The sequence below is a fragment of the Galeopterus variegatus genome, unplaced genomic scaffold, assembly GCF_000696425.1.
Source record: "Galeopterus variegatus unplaced genomic scaffold, G_variegatus-3.0.2 Scaffold757, whole genome shotgun sequence".
Taxonomy (NCBI): Eukaryota; Metazoa; Chordata; class Mammalia; order Dermoptera; family Cynocephalidae; genus Galeopterus; species Galeopterus variegatus.
Window position 1 is genome coordinate 436,485 of NW_007726868.1, and position 18,941 is coordinate 455,425.

General features: G+C 40.5%; 1 protein-coding gene across 2 annotated transcripts in view; it reads right to left on the reverse strand.

Annotated features, from left to right (window-relative positions):
• The window catches only part of SMARCC1 (SWI/SNF related, matrix associated, actin dependent regulator of chromatin, subfamily c, member 1), a 117,472-nt gene that overhangs the window by 17,868 nt on the left and 80,663 nt on the right, over positions 1 to 18,941 (reverse strand). For both annotated transcript variants that reach the window (XM_008572148.1, XM_008572147.1), the window contains 2 exons: positions 14,673 to 14,807; positions 2,916 to 3,177 (listed from right to left, as the gene is read on the reverse strand). In XM_008572148.1, the coding sequence (XP_008570370.1) occupies positions 2,916 to 3,177; positions 14,673 to 14,807 (397 nt within the window). The remainder of the gene's footprint in view (positions 1 to 2,915; positions 3,178 to 14,672; positions 14,808 to 18,941) is intronic.

Genomic DNA, 18,941 nt, shown 5'->3' on the forward strand with positions numbered 1-18,941 from the left:
AAAAAGGAAAAAAAAAAAAAAAAAAGGATAGGAAAAGAGAATATCATCATGCACTCAATGATCTTTTCTCTTATAAATTCACTTTAGAAAGCCTATTTCTGTGAGAAAGTAAAGAGAAAAACATGACCTATTTCTCTTCTAAAGGCTATTTTTATGAACTCTAGTTTGCTGGCACTGCCCCATTAGGAGAATAGCTGTATCTGAGTCTGCTGTAAACCCCTCAGTCCTCTGTCACGGGAGGTAGCACTGTGGTACTGGCCTCACTTTGGAATCACATGGAATTCAGTGTGAATCCTGGCATCACCACGCACCAAAAGCTATGTGGCCTTGCCATGTATCAGTTCTTCACTGGAAAGTGAGGATAATGAGAAGTAAGTGAAACAATGTGGGTGAAGTGCATGGCATACAAACACCTACTGACACCAGGATGTAATTTAGGAAAGAAGGCAGATTTATCTCTTTGACCATCTTTTACAAGCTAAATGCAGATGCTGGAGCTCCTGAGAAGTTACCTGTGAACAGTTAGTGTGGATATGACACTTTAATACCTTCAAGAACCAGGGACTTGTTGGTTAGCTCAGTTGGTTAGAGTGCAGCCTTATAATAACCAAGGTCATGGGTTTGGATCCCCGTACTGACCAAACACCAAAAAAAAAAAAAAAGAAAAAAACCACAAAGCTAGTACCTTCAAGAACCAAATACCAAGTAGCCACAGTAAACTTCCCCCTAAACAATTATCAAATATTTTACAAACTGGATTTTTAAATAATTCCTGCTTTGAAAAACTACTACCTAGTCCCGTTTTGGGGTAAAACCAATAAAAACTATTATTTAAAACATGTTCTGGGTTGTGAATAAAAGATTTATGGGCTGCTTGGTTAGCTCAGTTGGTTAGAGTGTGGTGTTATAAAAGATTTATGTTGGTAATAGAAGATGTCAGATCGTAATTTTATATTCAGTCATGGCTTCCTCAGGCAAATATGCTTGGTTATCTACATGAGAAGATTCAGAAAATTTGTCCTTTGAGGAAGTCAGACCAACTGCTGTTATCATGTTGGGACCTCCTTAAGCTCCAAGGGCCTCTCTATATTTATCTCTGCTCACTTCTACATGCCTTGGCCAGAGATTTTGCATTCCACTCCAAGAAGCACAAACTTTGGCTCTGGCTACACAACAGGTACATTACTACAGAATACCAAAAATACAGGATGACTATCACTCGAGCAATATAACACACAGCACACACCCATACATACTGCCCGCTAAGATGGGAAGAAATGGGGTGGGTGGGGGGCCTGGGCAGACAGGGTGGGGCTGGAATTAGAAGTCCATTTAAGATTTTAATAATGTTGGTAGTTAAGTTTGAAAGAACTGTGAATTCAACTTTTAAGGTGGTCAAAATGTGGTGAATAGTAGCCAACTTGAAAGGGCTCCCACAAAGAAAAGATGGGACAATTTGAGCATCAAAAAGAATAAGGTCCATAATAAACCAAAAACCAAAAAATATATAAAAATATATAATTTCATAATACTAAAAACATATACACAAAACAAAAAACCCTCATTAGTCAACTTTGGAGACTGGGGAATAGCAATTCATTATTCAGATAACTAATAAAAGGGAAGGATGAAGCATTTATCCAGTCTTTCCTGTAAGAACTCATTTTTAGGATAACCAATTGAGGAAGAAGTTTTTTATAAAAGAATCACTGCCATAAATACAGAAGAAATAATAAACTTAGGAATCTCACCATTTTGCAACACCCAATGAAATAACTACTCTAGGGAGCAATTCAGGATGGCGTCTAAAACCATTAGGTGAAATATGATTGGGATCTTTGTAATAGATGGATAAGACTGACAACACAGAAACCACTGGCCGATTTTAGTCTCACAAAACGAGACAGGCGACATTACAAGAATGCCGACCCTCATAAAGTGAACCTGAACCTGGTAAAATACCCAAAACAATCCTCTGATTTATGGGAAATGTGTGGGAGGTAGGGAAGGAAGGAAGTGGGGAGAAAGACATGTGAATTTACACCAGGCACCTTAAGCGTACAATCAGGCACAGCCACAGTGGAAAACCCTGGTTTCTTCCAAACATAAGTGGCATATAAAAAAAAAAAAAAAAAAGGAAAATGAACTATTACATATTAAAAGACTTAAGAGACATAACAACATTGAAAGACTTAAGAGACATAACATTGAAAGACTTAAGAGACATATCAACACTTTCAGCATGTGGATCTTATTTGAATACTGACTCAAAGCATTCAAAGACATTTAACTGACAATTAAGAATTATGGTTATTTTTGTTTGATGTTATGATAGTAAATTATGTTAATGCTTAAGATTCCCATTGGTTAGACATACATTTTGAAGCCTATGTCCCTTCCCAAAGTGAAGAGAAAAAGATAAAAATAGACTGTCAAAAATATCAATAAGTTTGAAGTTGTGCTATAGGTATATGGGGGATTTTTTGTCTATAGTTGAAGATTTCCATAACAAAAAATTAAACATGGCAGAAAAGTGGTGGTTGTTGAAGCTGGGTCATGAAAGTTTGTTGTAGTACTCTTTTTGTGCATACATATCTTTGAAAATGTCTAGAAGTTAAAAAAAAAAGTATAGACAATCCAAGGATAAATTTTTAAGGAACTCTGAGATATACTGCCCATTTGGAGGCTGACCTACACAAGGGAAAGGCAGTGCACCAAGAGGACTGTAAAAAGAAAACATGGCAGGCTTTATATGACAATAAAACCAGATCTCACTTGCCTACAATTTCCTAGATGACAATGGAAATTCTAAACAGTCCTTGTCAGGAAACATTACCTGTATGGTTAGCCCCTCTGATGCTCTGTGCCACAGGGACGACCACAAGTTTTTTCCACGAACAGAGCCTTTCTCTCACCTGGCTGGGGTGGATGAGGTGGTGGCATCTGGTGGTGCATCAAAGGATAGGGTGGGGGCTGCTGATGAGGGATCATGCTGGGGTGCCCTGTTGCTCCAAGTGGGGCCAGCCCAGGGCCTCCTGAGTGCTGGTGTGCCTGGGAAGGGTTTTGGCCATGCTGCTGCTGTTCCATTTGCTGTCGGGCTCGTAATTCTGCATATTTCAGCTGTTCCATGTGGAAGTTCTGGCGTTCAGTAAGCAACTGCTGCCTCTGTTGTTCTAGCTGTAAGAAAAGGAAGGGAAGGAAAAATGACACCAGGAGAAGCTCTCGGGTTTTATTTATTTATTTATTTTTCCTTTTTTTTGTCTTTTTTCGTGTCCGGCAACGGACCGCAACCCTCAGTGTCGCGCCCATACCGGACCGGGACCGGCAACGGGATCGCAACCCTCGGTGCTGCGCCCGCCCCTCGCTCAGCCAGTGAGCGGGAACCGGTCTGTATGTGGGATCCGAACCCTCGGCGGGAGTGCCGCCGCGCTCCCAAGCGGCGCATTGTAGCAGTGTGCCACCGGGCCGGCCCAAAGCTCTTGGGTTTTAATGACACACAGGACATTGATCTAATGTCCGAATTCCTCTATCTTATCACAGAGACATAGCCATCTCACCCCCGGTAGAAAAAGCATTATTTCTTGAGGAGTATATTTCCATTTGGATACCTGTTACTGCAGTCAAGGTCTTCTCTATATTGAGTCTAAGATCTGCCTTCCCTTGTAAACTTTGCCAAGTGGGGCTATTGCTCTCTGGGCCCACTGAGGACACATGTATATAATCCTCTCTGTTTGGCAGTCCTTCAGATATTGAAAAATACTTTCCATGACTGCCTGAATCTTCCCTAGGTAAAATGAGCCTCTACTGTCCTTTTTAATCATTCCTAAGATGCTAACATTTCAAGCCCACCCAACTTTCCCAGGTGCTCTCTTCTGGATGTGATCTTTTCGGTTACTGTCTATTTTAGAACATAACACTAGAATTAAATCCTGTGGATGAGTCGATGAGGCTTGGCTGCAAAGATATACATTTCTCTATGTGGGACTTTGGCAGTGCCACTGCAATCTTAGCTTTCAAGTATCCAAAATTATATGAGGTGACACATTCACAGAATATTTTAGTTGCCTAAATAAAAATCTGCATGAATCTCAGTTTGAAGAATACAAGCATTTCAATATTCAAAATAATCTTTCTGGGACTCAAATTAAAATAAAGAGAAATAAGTTATTATATGTACAGGAAAATTCAGAAACCATATGCCTGACAACATTTCAGAGAATGGAACCTACCTTAATTTAATTTATTTCAGGGCTAATAAAGAAAACCAACCTGAACGTGAAGGAAAATAAAAATCCAGATCTCTGGAAGTAATAAAGATTATAAGCATAAGGTAGGTTAATAAACTTGTTTCTTTTCAATGATATCTCCATCCCATCATTATCTATAGCAATATCTGAGTTACTAGGAGTCATTTTCTAGTACTGTGCTGTTCAATACAGCAGTCACAAGGCACAACACAGCTTCAAGCACTTGAGATGTGACTAATCTAAATGAGATGTGTTGTCAGTGTAAAAGACTAAATTTTGAAGACTTAGTATGAAAAAGAATTTTTATATTGATTACATGTAGTATATTTTTTATATATTGGATAAAATAAAACAATTTCACCTGTGTTCTAATTTTTTAATGCAGCACCTTGAAAATTTTAAGTTACATACAAGATTTTAAATTACATATAATTATATATATTCAACAGAATAGCATTATTCAGAGGCATTTAATAAGTTAGGGAAACGTAACATTTTAGCTTTTGGTAGCAGCCAGTTCTGTGGATAAATATGAGTACTCTCTATTATCATTAGCAAGAACTAGATGGAATAAGCATGAAAATTAGCCTAAGAATATGGGCTCTGGGCTGGCCCGGTGGCGCACTGCTACAGTGCACCGCTTGGGAGTGTGGCGGCGCTCCCGCGGAAAAGTCCCTATGGCATCGAGTGAGATGCACTACTGTTTATCAGGAGCAGCAACTAGAGAATTTCCACGGGTGGATGGGGTGCGAGAACACAGGCCATGGACACAACGTGAAGAGAAGAGGCACGAGCAGGTGAGGAGGACAAATGGAGGAAATAAATGTTAAAACTTACATCCTGAGTCTGGGTTAGCTTGTAGACAGAAGGAGCTGTTCCAAAACAAACTACTGTGTGAGAGGCTGAGGGTTGCCAGGAGGGAGTGAGACAGGGTACTACCATGGTCCTAATAGGCTGGTGTGGGCTCTTCATTTTTCTAGGGAGGGTGATCTGAACAGGGTAAGTCTGCCTGGTTCAACTTCTTGTTTGCACAAGAAGAGAGCTGTAAGATGTAATTAGCAGGAGTGTCCTCTGGAAGCCCAGTTCTTTTTTTTTTTTTTTTTTTTTTTTTTTTTTTGAGAGGCTGAGGGTTGCCAGGAGGGAGTGAGACAGGGTACTACCATGGTCCTAATAGGCTGGTGTGGGCTCTTCATTTTTCTAGGGAGGGTGATCTGAACAGGGTAAGTCTGCCTGGTTCAACTTCTTGTTTGCACAAGAAGAGAGCTGTAAGATGTAATTAGCAGGAGTGTCCTCTGGAAGCCCAGTTCTTTTTTTTTTTTTTTCCTTTTTGTCTTTTTTCGTGTCCGGCAACGGATTGCAACCCTCAGTGTCGTGCCCGTACTGGACCGGGACCGGCAACGGGATCGCAACCCTCAGTGTTGCTCCCACACCTCGCTCAGCCAGTGAGCGGGAACCGGTCTGTATGTGGGATCCGAACCCTCGGCAGGAGCGCCACCGGGCCGGCCCTGGAAACCCAGTTCTATAGGAAGACTAATCACTGAAATAAAGAGGCGAATGATAAAAAAAAGCGATCTAAAGATTGTGACTACAGATATTTGGTTTTACTTTTTTCCAGGAAATTTAGGACTCTATGATAATTTACTGAGGTTACACTTAAGAGGTGGCCAGAAAAGGGCCTGTTCTATGTTCTTGTTGAGTCACTATTCATCTGGATGGACTGGCTGAAGTTCTACACTTATGTAAGAACTATGGAATTTAGGTTAAGATGTGCTTTATAAAGAAGCTGAACTTCTCCTGGAGGGAGATTTTTCTGTGTCTCTGAAGAGAAATTTGGTCTCTGCATTACCTAGCTCAGAGGTTTGGTTCTGCTTTTAACCAAACTAGCTTTTCACTGGGGTGGGGTGGGAGGGCACTAACCTTAGTGTCAAGGCATTAACCTTGAAAAGAAAAAGAAAAATCTATTAACAGAATGGAAGGGTCAGCTGGGAAGAAAAATTCGCCCAATTTTCCTTGTCTACAACACGAAATAACCTCAATTATCCTATTTATTTTCTGAGCTTCATCTGTCATTCTAAAACATAGAAGGTAATTAAAAGAAAGTAATTGAATGAATTAAAAAGGGTAAGTGATTAAACACACATACACACACACCTGAAAGGGAACCCAGTTTAAGCCTAAAGCTCCAATGTGGGATGAACAGGTCCTCTGAGGTGACAGCAATGTCCAGATAGCAGGCTACCAGTTGGCTCCAGGAGGGCCATCTCTATGCTGGGGCAGATGCAGCACAGCTTATGGCCACGTCCTGGCCTCATAATGGAAAGGAAATGCCTCTCTTGTTTTGGACACATTTTTTTTAAAATTAAATCCAGGTGAAGACCATATTCGCTTTTGTGGCAATCAGAAAGAACGTGAAGTAGGAATTTTTGAGAAATTTGGCAGTATTGAGCATATTTTAAATTCACTTAACTACAGAACTGGTGTTTTGGCACCTGGAAGTCTGTCTTAGAAAACTGTATGTAGGTGTGTATAAAGACAGTCATTAAAGGATTATTTTTGATGTGCAATTTTGTCAGATACACTGAGTGGGAACAAAAGCAAGTTGCAACAAAAAAATTTATAACATAATCCGAAGTATATAAAAAAAAAATCTTTGTGATCATATATAAACACATTTATGTATACACTGAAAATGTTCTGGAAGATGCCATACTATTAACAGTGATTATCCCTAGGAATGAAACTGAGGGTAGGAGAGACTTTTAAATTTATTCATATATTATTTGAATGTTTTTACATCACATACTATTTTTGTCATCAAAAAACAAAATACTAGGGCTGGCTTGTGGCTCACTTGGGAGAGCCTGGTGCTGACAACACCAAGTCAAGGGTTAAGATCCCCTTACCAGTCATCTTTAAAGAGAGAGGGGAAAACAAACAAACAAACAAAAAAACCAACTAAAAACTGCCCAAATTATGAGCTACAGATAATCTTGATTTTCTTCTCTTTCTTCTTTATTTCCTAGTACAATGGATAGATCCAAATAGTTTAAATTAACAGTGTAAATTACTCATGAAATAAGTTATTAAAGAAATTGTTAACTTTCTTCCATGACCCTAATCTGGCTCTAGGGAACCCAGTTTCATACAAGGTTGCCTGTAGCCCTGCTCTGATGACCACCCCTCTCACCTCCACTGCATTCAAATCCTGCCTTCCTCCTGCCCTTCACTCCTACATTGTGTATGTATAAAACAGCCGTATCCAAGCGGAACCTAACACAACAGAGCACTTTTCAACACCAAGGCACCAAATGCAGACACAGCTGCAACTGCAGCTGAAGTTCACACAAAGCTCTTCTCCCAACTTCTATTTGCATAAAACAAGGAGGAGGGGTGGGAAAGAGTAAAAGATGGTGGGGGCCACAAAAATCCATCTACGCTGCCAAGAACTGAAATATCAGCTGAAACTTGAAGCCTCTGACTACTGGCCTCAGAACTAGAGTAAATAATTACACTTTTCCTTTTTAATGTTTGGTGTCAGTGATGAGGCATTCGATAAAGAAAAACCAAATTCAAAACAGACATATCCATTTCTTCTTACACCTGAGGAAAAAGAAAACAACTCCCATTTTGCTGCTCCCATATGTGCTTCTGGTAGCAGAAACCCAAAGGGGAAGCCTGCACCAGCACCATGACTGGTCCTTTTATCCTTGTTACAATGTGCTTGCTTCATAAGCATCTTTGTGCTTCAGTACCAAACCTGCTACTGCTTTCTTAATCTCAAACAAAACTACCTATAATGTAATGGCACATATCTAACAATAGATACAATTATATGACAAGCAGCACAGAGATGAATTACTTCAAATGTACAGAAAACAAAGTTAAATAGAACTCCCCTGGGACAGTATGAAATCCACTCTTTTTGGTCTATCTTATACATACAAAAAACTTTTCTAAACCTACATCATATTTGTAAGGATGTCCTATCTTCAAAATCCATCCAGAACTTGACCATTTCTCTTCACTTCCATAGCTGTCACCCTGGTCCACCAAGCCACCATCACCTCACATGGGTTACACCCTCCTTGCCAATCTCCTGGATTCTGACCTTGTTGCCTTCTAATTTATGCTACAACACAACAAATAAACTGATCCCTGCTAAACTGTAAGGAAGATCATGCCAGTCCTCAACTGGAGGCCCTGCAATTATTACATTTCAATCAAAGTAAAGCAAAAGGTCTCAGGATGGCTTCCAGGGGCTTCTGTGATTTGTTCACCATTACCTCTCTAACTTTATCCTCCTAAATCCCCAACGCATTTATGCTCCAGCCTACCCACCTACTCCCTAGTCCCTAAACACGTCAGGCTCCCACCTCAGTGCCTCTGCACTGGCAGTTTCCAGCACTTAGAAGCCCTGGCCTATCAACTGTCAGTTTCTCAAGAAGGTCTATTCTGTTGACACCACCTAAAAATGAAATCCCTTCCCTGCTACTCCTAATCAACCCTGACACAGTTCATAACATACACACAAAGCATGTATGTATACATACATATACATAGTATGTAACACCTTATAACTTCCTTAATTCATTCATGATTTCTATTTAAGCCCCACCAAGGCAGAGAATTTTGTTGGGTCTCATTCAGCACTGTATTCCCAGTACGTACATGCCCAGAACATAGTAGATGCTCAACAAATATTTGACAAATGACTCAACCCATTATCTCTACCACAAAAGCCATCACAGGGCTGGCAGGTTAGCACAGCTAGTTAAAGCATGGTGCTGATAACACCAAGGTCCAGGGTTCAATCCCTATACTGCACCCAGCTGCCAAGGAAAAAAAAGAAACATAATGATAAAAGCCATCACGGGCAGCTGACTGTCTCCTAAGCATCATGCTTTTCTCGTCATATTTCAGGATTTGGGCCATTCTTACAAATCAGATCAATCCCTCTTCCTCCAGGAACCTTCCCTTGATAATCTGAGCCAATCATGATCTCCCCTTCTCTGAATTTTCACAGCCCCATCACCTCATAGTATTTGGTCTCTTCATGTGTCAATGTCTCATTTACCCTCTAACCTTAAGGACAGAGTCTGGGTTCCTCATATTCCTATAATGTCTCTCTTTTCTGAAGGTATACAATTTCTATACCTAGCCAGATGAACTTCAGAGACTCAGAGAACATTTAGTCCAGAAGCTATAAACTAGATCAGCTCACAGATCTATTCTCATTGGTCTCAAACTGTTTTTTTTTTTTTTTAAATTCACGACTTTGGCTGAACCCAGACACTTCAATTCTTCCTGGTACTTCTAGCCCCCAAGACAGCCTATGTCTGAAACCTGCTCTCTTGACTGTTATGTGCTATCTGATTGGCACCAAAGGCTGCTCAGTTCAGTAGACTCACTGAGTGGTCAATCCACTGCCAGCTTATCATGCTCACCTGAAGTGGAGTCAACGCTTTTTATTAAGCCATCTCGTTGACAGACTTTATTAACTTCCATAACTACTCTCCTCCAAAATTAGCACTTTATAAGAGGGCTAGAATAATAGCTACTAAGCACTAATGATAGCTGAATTCATGATACCTATGAAAAATTTAAAAGTTTTATACCTTATTCTTAATTACTAATACTTGAGACTCAATATCTGATTTTTAAGTCACAGAAAAAAAAATACTTCATATTTGATTCTGAAAGTGTAAAATTTTTGAAATAGATTGCTATTTAAACAAATCGACTGCTATCTAAACAAAACCAAATATTTAAATCAAAAAAGGTATGCTAAAGCTACTGTTTGCTGGGTAAAAATGAGGTGGAGTGCACCCTAAAGTGAACGAAGAAGTGTAGCAGATGAAAGAGCGCTGGGTGGAGAGTTAGGAGGTTCCACTCCTAGCCAATCTGCTTACTTTCCAGAGTATCAGCTTTATTTTATTTTATTTTATTTTATTTTTTTCGTGTCCGGCAACGGATCACAACCCTCAGTGTCGCGCCCGTACCGGACCGGGACCGACAACGGGATCGCAACCCTCGGCGCCGCGCCCGCACCTCGCTCAGCCAGTGAGCGGGAACCGGTCTGTATGTGGGATCCGAACCCTTGGCGGGAGCGCCGCCACACTCCCAAGCGGCGCACTGTAGCAGTGCACCACCGGGCCGGCCAATTGACTCATAATAGAAGGATGATAGAACCCTGCATACCTAAGAGTCCCTAGGTTAAAAGGAGGTAATGATAGCTTATTTCTTTATAAATTATAAAGTACTATATAAACACAGAGAGCTGAACAGACATAGGTTTGGGATTTGGCTCTGTCATGTATGACCTGTGTGATCTGAGGTACATAACTTACCCTGTCCAAGCTCTAGTCTCATTTGTAAGAAGGACTAACAAAGAAATGGTCTTATGTTATCATCCAGCATCACTGCTGGATTCTTGTACAAAGGAGGTTCAAAGCAATCAGTATTTTCTCACTGGTACAATGACTAACCCATTAAATGTTCACAAAGCCAACAATGGCTTCTAAATATTAAAAATGTCATATATGTAGTTATTGATTACTGGTTTGCATAAAGGGAGGCATATATGTAACTATTTACTGAATGCTTATTATGCCATAGACACTGTACCAGGCACATGCCATACTTCTCTCATTTAACTGTCACAACAGTTCTGTGTAGAAATAATTGGTAGGAAAATAGTCATGGCTTTGCTTGCCTGTAGGGAAGGATAAGATATTAGTCCCGGGATGGAGGAAAACAGGTTATGTCTTAACTATGCACAAAACGAACAGGTGACATTTTGAAGTTCAAAGGACCCATTTTGGTTGGAACCAGCATTGCTCTATGTGACCAAGGGGACAGAAGAGAAGTGATGGGATGTGAATTCCAAGTTTAGGTTACAAAAGACATTGTGGCTTCTATTTTGGATGTTTTTTCATACTCTTGCTCTTTTGATTTGGTCACTCAGAAATTACATGAGATAATAAATTCTTTTTATTTTTCAGTCACTAAGATTTGGGGTAATTTTTTACACAGCAATAAATAATACACTTAGTTGGGCTACTGACATTCATTGGGCAGGGCTAGGAGTTATCCCATACAAAGAATTTTCCTGCCATAAATGCAGCTAATACCAAATGCTGATTAAGAAACGGAAGGCTGACCACCACAGAATTCAAGCAGAGAAGCCTTGTGTATTGGATAGAGTCAGTAGAATATTTTCCCAACATATTCAGTTGTGCTGTTTTATTCAGAGACTATCTTGTAAAATATTTTGTGTGCTCTAATTAGAATTTAACATTTTTGGGCCGGCCTGGTGGCACACTGCTACAGTGCGCCGCTTGGGAACGTGGCGGTGCTCCCGCCGAGGGTTCGGATCCCACATACAGACCGGTTCCCACTCACTGGCTGAGCGAGGGGCAGGCGCAGCACCGAGGGTTGCAATCCCGTTGCCGGTCCCGGTCTGGTACGGGCGCGACACTGAGGGTTGCGGTCCGTTGCCGGACATGAAAAAAAACAAAAAGGAAAAAAAAAAAAAAAAAGAATTTAAAATTTTTAAAGTCAAAAAAAAAAAAATAGGGGAGTTATACAATTTGAGATAAATAATTACAAAAAAAACACAAGCACAAGAAAAATTCTAAAGGGCTGAGATGTGGAGTCATTCACTACACACTGCCCGTAGGTATCTGGGAGCCAGTGGACAAAACTGGAAAGGGGCCATGGGCTCTGTTATTCTCAGGTGACAGACGACAATTCCCTAAGAAGGCTTAAAAGAGTGAGGATCTGCAGGTTCACTGTAGAGAAAGTGACTTACTTAGAGCTGAGAAAAGAGCCCCACTGACAATCTAGACATTGTTTTGTAATTGCTCAGTTACAGTCATCCCAATCTTTAAGCTAATGTATCAGTTATGTTTCACGAATGACAGCAAGGCATCTGGATGGCACTGGGAACTACCCAATCATCCTTTGAATCCTGCATGTGCCAATAATCCATTATATTATAGTTCCCTGTTACCTCAAGTCCTCTCAGAAAATCCATAAAATGACAGAAAGGAAGCTTATTAGGGTAAGATAAACAAGAATACTCATTGTTCAAAGCTCTACCTCCAGCAAGTTTTCTCTGACACCTGTTCCCTTTCCCCATCTGCCAGGGATTCCTCCTTTCTGTTCTCATAACAGCACAGAACACACTTGTCATTATTTATTTTCTTGACCATTTTCCCCATTAAACTAAGTGCCCCAAAGATAGACTTTCCTTTCTACTTTCCTGACTTCTGACAAGGTGCTGCTACACATTAATTCAAGACACCTAAATAAGGGCCTATGATGTTCCAGTTCTGTGAAACAGAGACACTCAACTAAGTCCCCGCCCTCCAAGGATATACACTCTGATATGGGACATGGACACATGAACTGGCAATTACAATACAGTAAGTACTCTGTGAGGCTGTCACAGCAGCAAATAGGGAGGGAATGTCACCCACAGCTGAGGGATGTGGGAGTTAGGCAAAAAGTAGGAGAAAGGGCCTTCCTGGTAGAGAAGCAGGACGCAAACAGGTGGCAAAGAGAACAAGGCCATGAGGGGAGCCCGTATGATGTCTGGCATGGCTGGTGGACAGAAGGTAACAGAGATGAGGTGGGGTCTCATCAATTCCTGGGGCAGGAGAGGGCCTATATTGTCAGAGATTCTTACAGAGACAGGAGCTCAATGACAGATATGGGGATGGAATAAGTGAGAGGGACAGTGGGTAAGATGACTCCTCAAACTAGGCATGGGATCAAACAGGGTAATGGTAGGAGAGTTACTGAAGCAGCCTCTTCCTCCTCATGGAGCCAGAATACCTATGCAAGTAAGTGGCCCAGCTGGTCTTAGGACAAAATGAAAATGAGGTATGGTGATAGTTTCTGGGCTACTCATCATGAAGAATTTGCCAGAGGACTTGCTTGGACTGACCACTAAGAAACAGTTTAACAAATGCAAACAGACCCTTAAAATTATTACTCTTTTGAAATAATTTATTCTTTTCTGGACTGGAACTACATCATCATGGAATAATTTATTCGTAAGGTTCAACCATTTAGAGAAGAGAATCAGTATCTCATATATACATAAAAATGTAAAAATAATCAGAGGGAGTTAAGCCTTAATTAAATCCTCCAATTTAGCCCATGTTTTAGAAAATTACCAATTCCAAAAAAACCCCAAAAAACAAACAAAAAAACACACAAAGGGCCGGCCCAGTGGCGCACTCGGTAGAGTGCGGCACTTGGGAGTGTGGTGGCGCTCCCGCCGAGGGTTTGGATCCCATATAGAGACCAGTCCGCTCGCTGGTTGAGCGCAGTGCGGGCGCGACACCGAGGGCTGCGATCCCGTTACCGGTCACGAAAAAAGACAAAAAGGAAAAAAAAAAGAAGAAAATCACCAATTCCTTCTCTAGGCAACTCATTAAAAAAAATTTCTCCGAAGAGCTTAATCTCTGTCACCCCAATCATTCCTTTGAGATAATCAAATGTTCCTCTGCTTCTAAATATCTTACTTTTTGTGGCTTTCTTTCTCACTTTTGGCCTTTTTCATAATTCTTTTGGGCCCATTTGGGCCATGTATTTATGTCAGAAGTTACTGCCTCAGAAAATGCTACTTAGGAGGTTCAGCATAGGCCTAGTTCCAGCCACCCTTCAACATACAGAAGAGAGAAGGAAGAATGAGAAAGCCTAAGGTTGGATTTGAGGAGGGATCACAGGAAACGAGGTGCTAACTTAAAATGAGATTAATTCCTATCTAATATTTACATTGAAGAGGACAGGAAATTAAGAAGATTCCTGAACCAGATAATGAATTTAGATGGATTCTACTTTATTGGTAATAAATAGGTAACAAAATAAGTTTAAGGTTCAACTTTTTTTTTTTTTTGTCTTTTTGTCTTTTTTCGTGACCGGCAACGGATCGCAACCCTCAGTGTCGCGCCCGTACCGGACCAGGACCGGCAACGGGATCGTAACCCTCGGTGCTGCGCCTGCCCCTCGCTCAGCCAGTGAGTGGGAACCGGTCTGTATGTGGGATCCGAACCCTCGGCGGGAGCGCCGCCGCGCTTCCCAAGCGGCGCACTGTAGCAGTGCGCCACCGGGCTGGCCCTAAGGTTCAACTTTTGTAGAGGGGAGAATTCAGTACAATCATGTATCTGCACAGCCAAGTGGTACAAGAAGCTGAGATTCAGATAATTAGTTTTAGAAAGTGAATAGAGTTCCTGTTATTTATCATCACTGGCTGATAATCCTTTTGAAAGAACAAATCAAACACAGAAAAAATGACAGAAGATAGCTACAGAGGCCAACAGAGTAGGCCATCATTTATTTTACCTAACTTGTATTCCATAAAAGGTGGTCACGGTTTAATTGTCAAAAAGCTCCTATGAAATTCCCCTTACTTACAGCCTCTTTCTCTCTGTCCATGATAGTTTCCAACTCCTCAAAATGTCGAAGTTTTATCTCTAGTTTCTTCATTTGTGTCTCAACCAGGAGAGCTACCAGGGACTTGATCTTTCTCTCTTCCACGGCAGCTAGGTGCTAAGGGGAAAAGATCATTCAAATTATTTAGGTAAACATTTGCTCAAAAAACAGTAAGAACTGCTTTTCAAAGTAAGGATTATGTAATTAAGAATGGTGCTCTAGATACCCCTTATGTATGTTTCTACCAAACATTTATTTTAATCCAACAACTGTCCCTGAATGTCTGGTCCTTATAGAGATAAATCAACTACTCTTTTCAAAGAGCCTATGAAAGAGAGGAGGTTGAACTAGGGTCCTCATCGGCCAAACACGTGTTTAAGGGGCACTTCCCTACCTCCCTTACCCTCAACTGCCACCACTGCACTCTGTCCCTCCCCTCCCCCTCCTTTCTTCTCTATGAATTTTCCAGGGGCAGGCAGGCAGTGGTCTCCTTAGCACCTGACACCCAGAGGCAAAGCCTCTCTGTTCCCTGTGGTGAGTAGACCATGTGTAGAGAGGAAGAGAAGAACAGTATTTCATTCCTAGTTTGAGGACTGGAAGAACAGTATTTCATTCGTAGTTTGAGGACTCAAAGCTGGAAGAACAAATACAGGACCAGAAAGGAAATTACTCTGGAAGACTGCCACTCCCCTGCCACAGACTGTGGTGAGACCTACTCATGCTTCTTGCCAACTCAACAGTATAAAGAGAAAGATGCCACGTCAACCATATTTAGCCAGGGCCCTGACTACCTACAAGGGATCAATCCCACCTTTTACAGACACCATCTAAGAACTCCCCCAACACAGATCCCCTTATTGGCCAGCTGCAAAAAAACCCCCCCAAAACCAACTAAAAAATCCAAATAAGAAAGAACTTCCCCAACAAACTCCCAACACCACTTGCATACACTTTGATTACATCTGCTGAATTCATCTGTTTATTTTGCTCTTATACAAGGTTTTAAGAAATAGCATGGAGTGACTATCTTATTGATCTCGGTGTTTCCTACAGAACCTAGGAGCTAAAATGCAGGAGGAGTTTACTACAGGTTTTTGGGAACTAAACTGAGACATACCACTTAAATGAGAGCCTTATTTTCCATTTTTTTAATAGCTGAAAAAGATAAATGTAGTTTCACAGCTACGGAGACCTATCTGCAGGAAGATTCAGAAATGTAAGCAAAAAGTGGTAAGTTTTTTTGTATGTTTTTATTTGGCGACTGGCCAGTATGGGGATCCAAACCTTTGACCTTGGAGTTATGACACCTCCCTCTAATCAACTGAGCAAACCAACCAGCCCAAGAAGGTTTTTTTTTAAAAAAAAGATGACCGGTAAGGGGATCTCAACCCTTGGCTTGGTGTTGTCAGCACCACGCTCAGCCAGTGAGCCAACCAGCCATCCCTATACAGGATCCAAACCCATGGCCTTGGTGTTATCAGCACTGCATTCTCCCGAGTGAGCCACGGGCTGGCCCCTCCAAGAAGGTTTTAATAGCTGTTAACAATCATGTTTGCCTCCCTAAACTACAATGAGCTACACCAATGACACCAAAAGTTTAAGTAAATAATACATAATTCTAAGCCTGTTATCACTATACAACGTTACACAATTTATATTTTTGAATAAGAAATTTATGCACGTGATGTAAAATTGAAAAGTTACAAAGAGGTGTCAAATAAAAAGTAAGTCTCCCTTCTCACTTCTGTCAGTTGCCAATAATCCCTCCTTTGAAGGAGACTAATGTTATCAATTTCTAGGTCTATTTTTTTGAGTATGTGGCTCTTAAAACTTCACTGGCTTTGGCAGGAAATATTTTATTTTTTTGAAATTTATGCAGGAACTTGGGGGCATACCCATGTATTATTAAATAAATAATGCCAAAACATTTCCTCTCCAAACTGTACATCATGCATTTTCAAAATGAAAGGGGCACCAAGTATTAAAAAATAAATTAAAAAGTAAGAAAAGATCCACAGCAAGTAATATCATTAGAATTTTAAGAACACGAGACATAGGGAAAAAATCCTAGAAGCTTCCAGAAAGACAAACAAAAAAACAGGTTACAAAAAAATCTGGACTGTATCAGACTTCTTAAAAACAAAACCAGGTTTCTGAAGACCATGGTAAAATGCCTAAAAAACTCTAAGGGATAATGAATTTCAAACTAGAATTTCATGTACAGCAAACTAAATCAATTACGTGAGCATAAAATAAAGATATTTCTGCAATCAAGGACTCAAAAAGTTTACTTCTTACATATACTGCTAAAGGATGTGTTCTAGCTAAGGTACTGTAATACCAGAAAAAGACAAAGACATGAGATCCTGAAGTTGCAGACCCAACATAGGAAAGAAGCTCTGAGTTCTCTTAGGGGGGCAGCAACAGGCCAAAAGCAAATAGGGAAAATGAAACAAAACTGGCAAGACACTGATAACCAAAGTTGGATGATGGGCACACAGAGATTCATTATAGTGTTCTATTTTGTTTACTTCTGTATGTATTCCAATACTTCCATAATAAAATTTAAAGGTGTGTTGGGGTGAGTAAACAAATGGTGCTGCGGCAACTGTGTATCCAAATGCAAAAGAACAAATTTGGACCCCTACCTCACACCATACAAATTAACTCAGTGGATCATAGATCTACATGTAAGAGATTATACTTAAAAATTCTTGAAAAAACAGGAGTAAGTCTAAATGTTCTTGGGTTAAGTGAAAGATTTCTTAGATACGATATCAAAAGCACAATCTTCTCTTTTAGAAGATTTTTAATGAAGTTGGACTTCATTAAAATTGAAAACATGTGTAACAACAAGACAGTGAAAGCACAACTCATAGACTGTGAGAAAATATTTGCAAATAATGTATCTGATAAGAGACTTGTATCCAGAGTATATAAAGAACTCATAACTCATGCCTACTGGTGAAACCTGAAGGACTTTTAAACACAAAGCTGGTCACCAACTCAAGACACTCAGCAAATTTCGAAGACTCAGAGAGCAGGAGGCAAAGAAGCTAGGTTTAAGGAAGAACAGAAATTCCTATAAACTCCTTTTTGAGGTAATCAACACTGCCAAATTCTCAATCAAAAGTTCTGGAAGTCACACCTGAGGAACAGGTGGTCCAGAAGAAAAATGAATCTTACCATATCTGCCATCTACTTTTAACTCAGTTCTTCCCCTTTCTCAATTATATTAACACCCCAGAGAAAAGGTGAATTTTATATGTAGGATAATACATCACCTGGAACATCAAAAATTTTATACACTTCTGGCATTCAATCCAAAAAGTAGACCCACAAATGGCAAAGACACTGGACCTCACAAGCAAGGACTTTAAAAGATAAGGATGATCACTATGTTCAAGAAAATGGAGAGAATGGTGTTCAAATAGAGAGAGAATTTCAACAGAGACTTAGAATCTATTTTTTCAGAAAAGAATCAATGTACATCTAATGGAAAATATGGCTGAAAAATACAATAACTGAAATTTGTAACTCAAGGATTAGGTTTAACAGAATACTTGAATAGTGAACTAAAAGACGGGTCTCTTTGTAACAAAGAGAAAAAAGAATGAAAAAGAAAACCAGCATTAAGTGTAAGAGACATGAGACACAGACATGTAAGATAGACTCATAGGAGGAGAGGATAGAGAATGAGGTAGAAACAATATTTAAATAGATAATGAATTGGTAAGGATTTCCCAAAACAGATGAACCAAATTAGTTGAGAGATTCAGCAAACCCAGCAAACCCCAAAGAGGAAAAAATATAACAACAAAAATCACACCAAGGTACGATGCAGTCAGAATACTAAAAACAAAAAAGAAAGATGATCTTAAAAGCATGGGGTGAGAAGAAAGGCATATTACCTTCAATTACATGTAATGGCACACAAATAAGACCAACAGCTGGCTTACCAACAGTACCAATAGATAATGGAATAGCATTTTTCAAAGTGTTGAAAGAAAATAACTGACAACCTTAAACTCTATACCCATTGAAAATACCCTTTAAAAATGAAGGTGAAATGGGCCGGCCCGGTGGCGCACTGGATAGTGCGCCGCTTGGGAAGCGCGGCGGCGCTCCCGTCCGAGGGTTCGGATCCCACATACAGACCGGCTCCCGCTCGCCGGCCGAGCGCGGCGCGGGGGCAACACCGAGGCCTGCGATCCCGCTGCCCGCCCCCCGGCCGGCGCGGCGCGGGGGCAA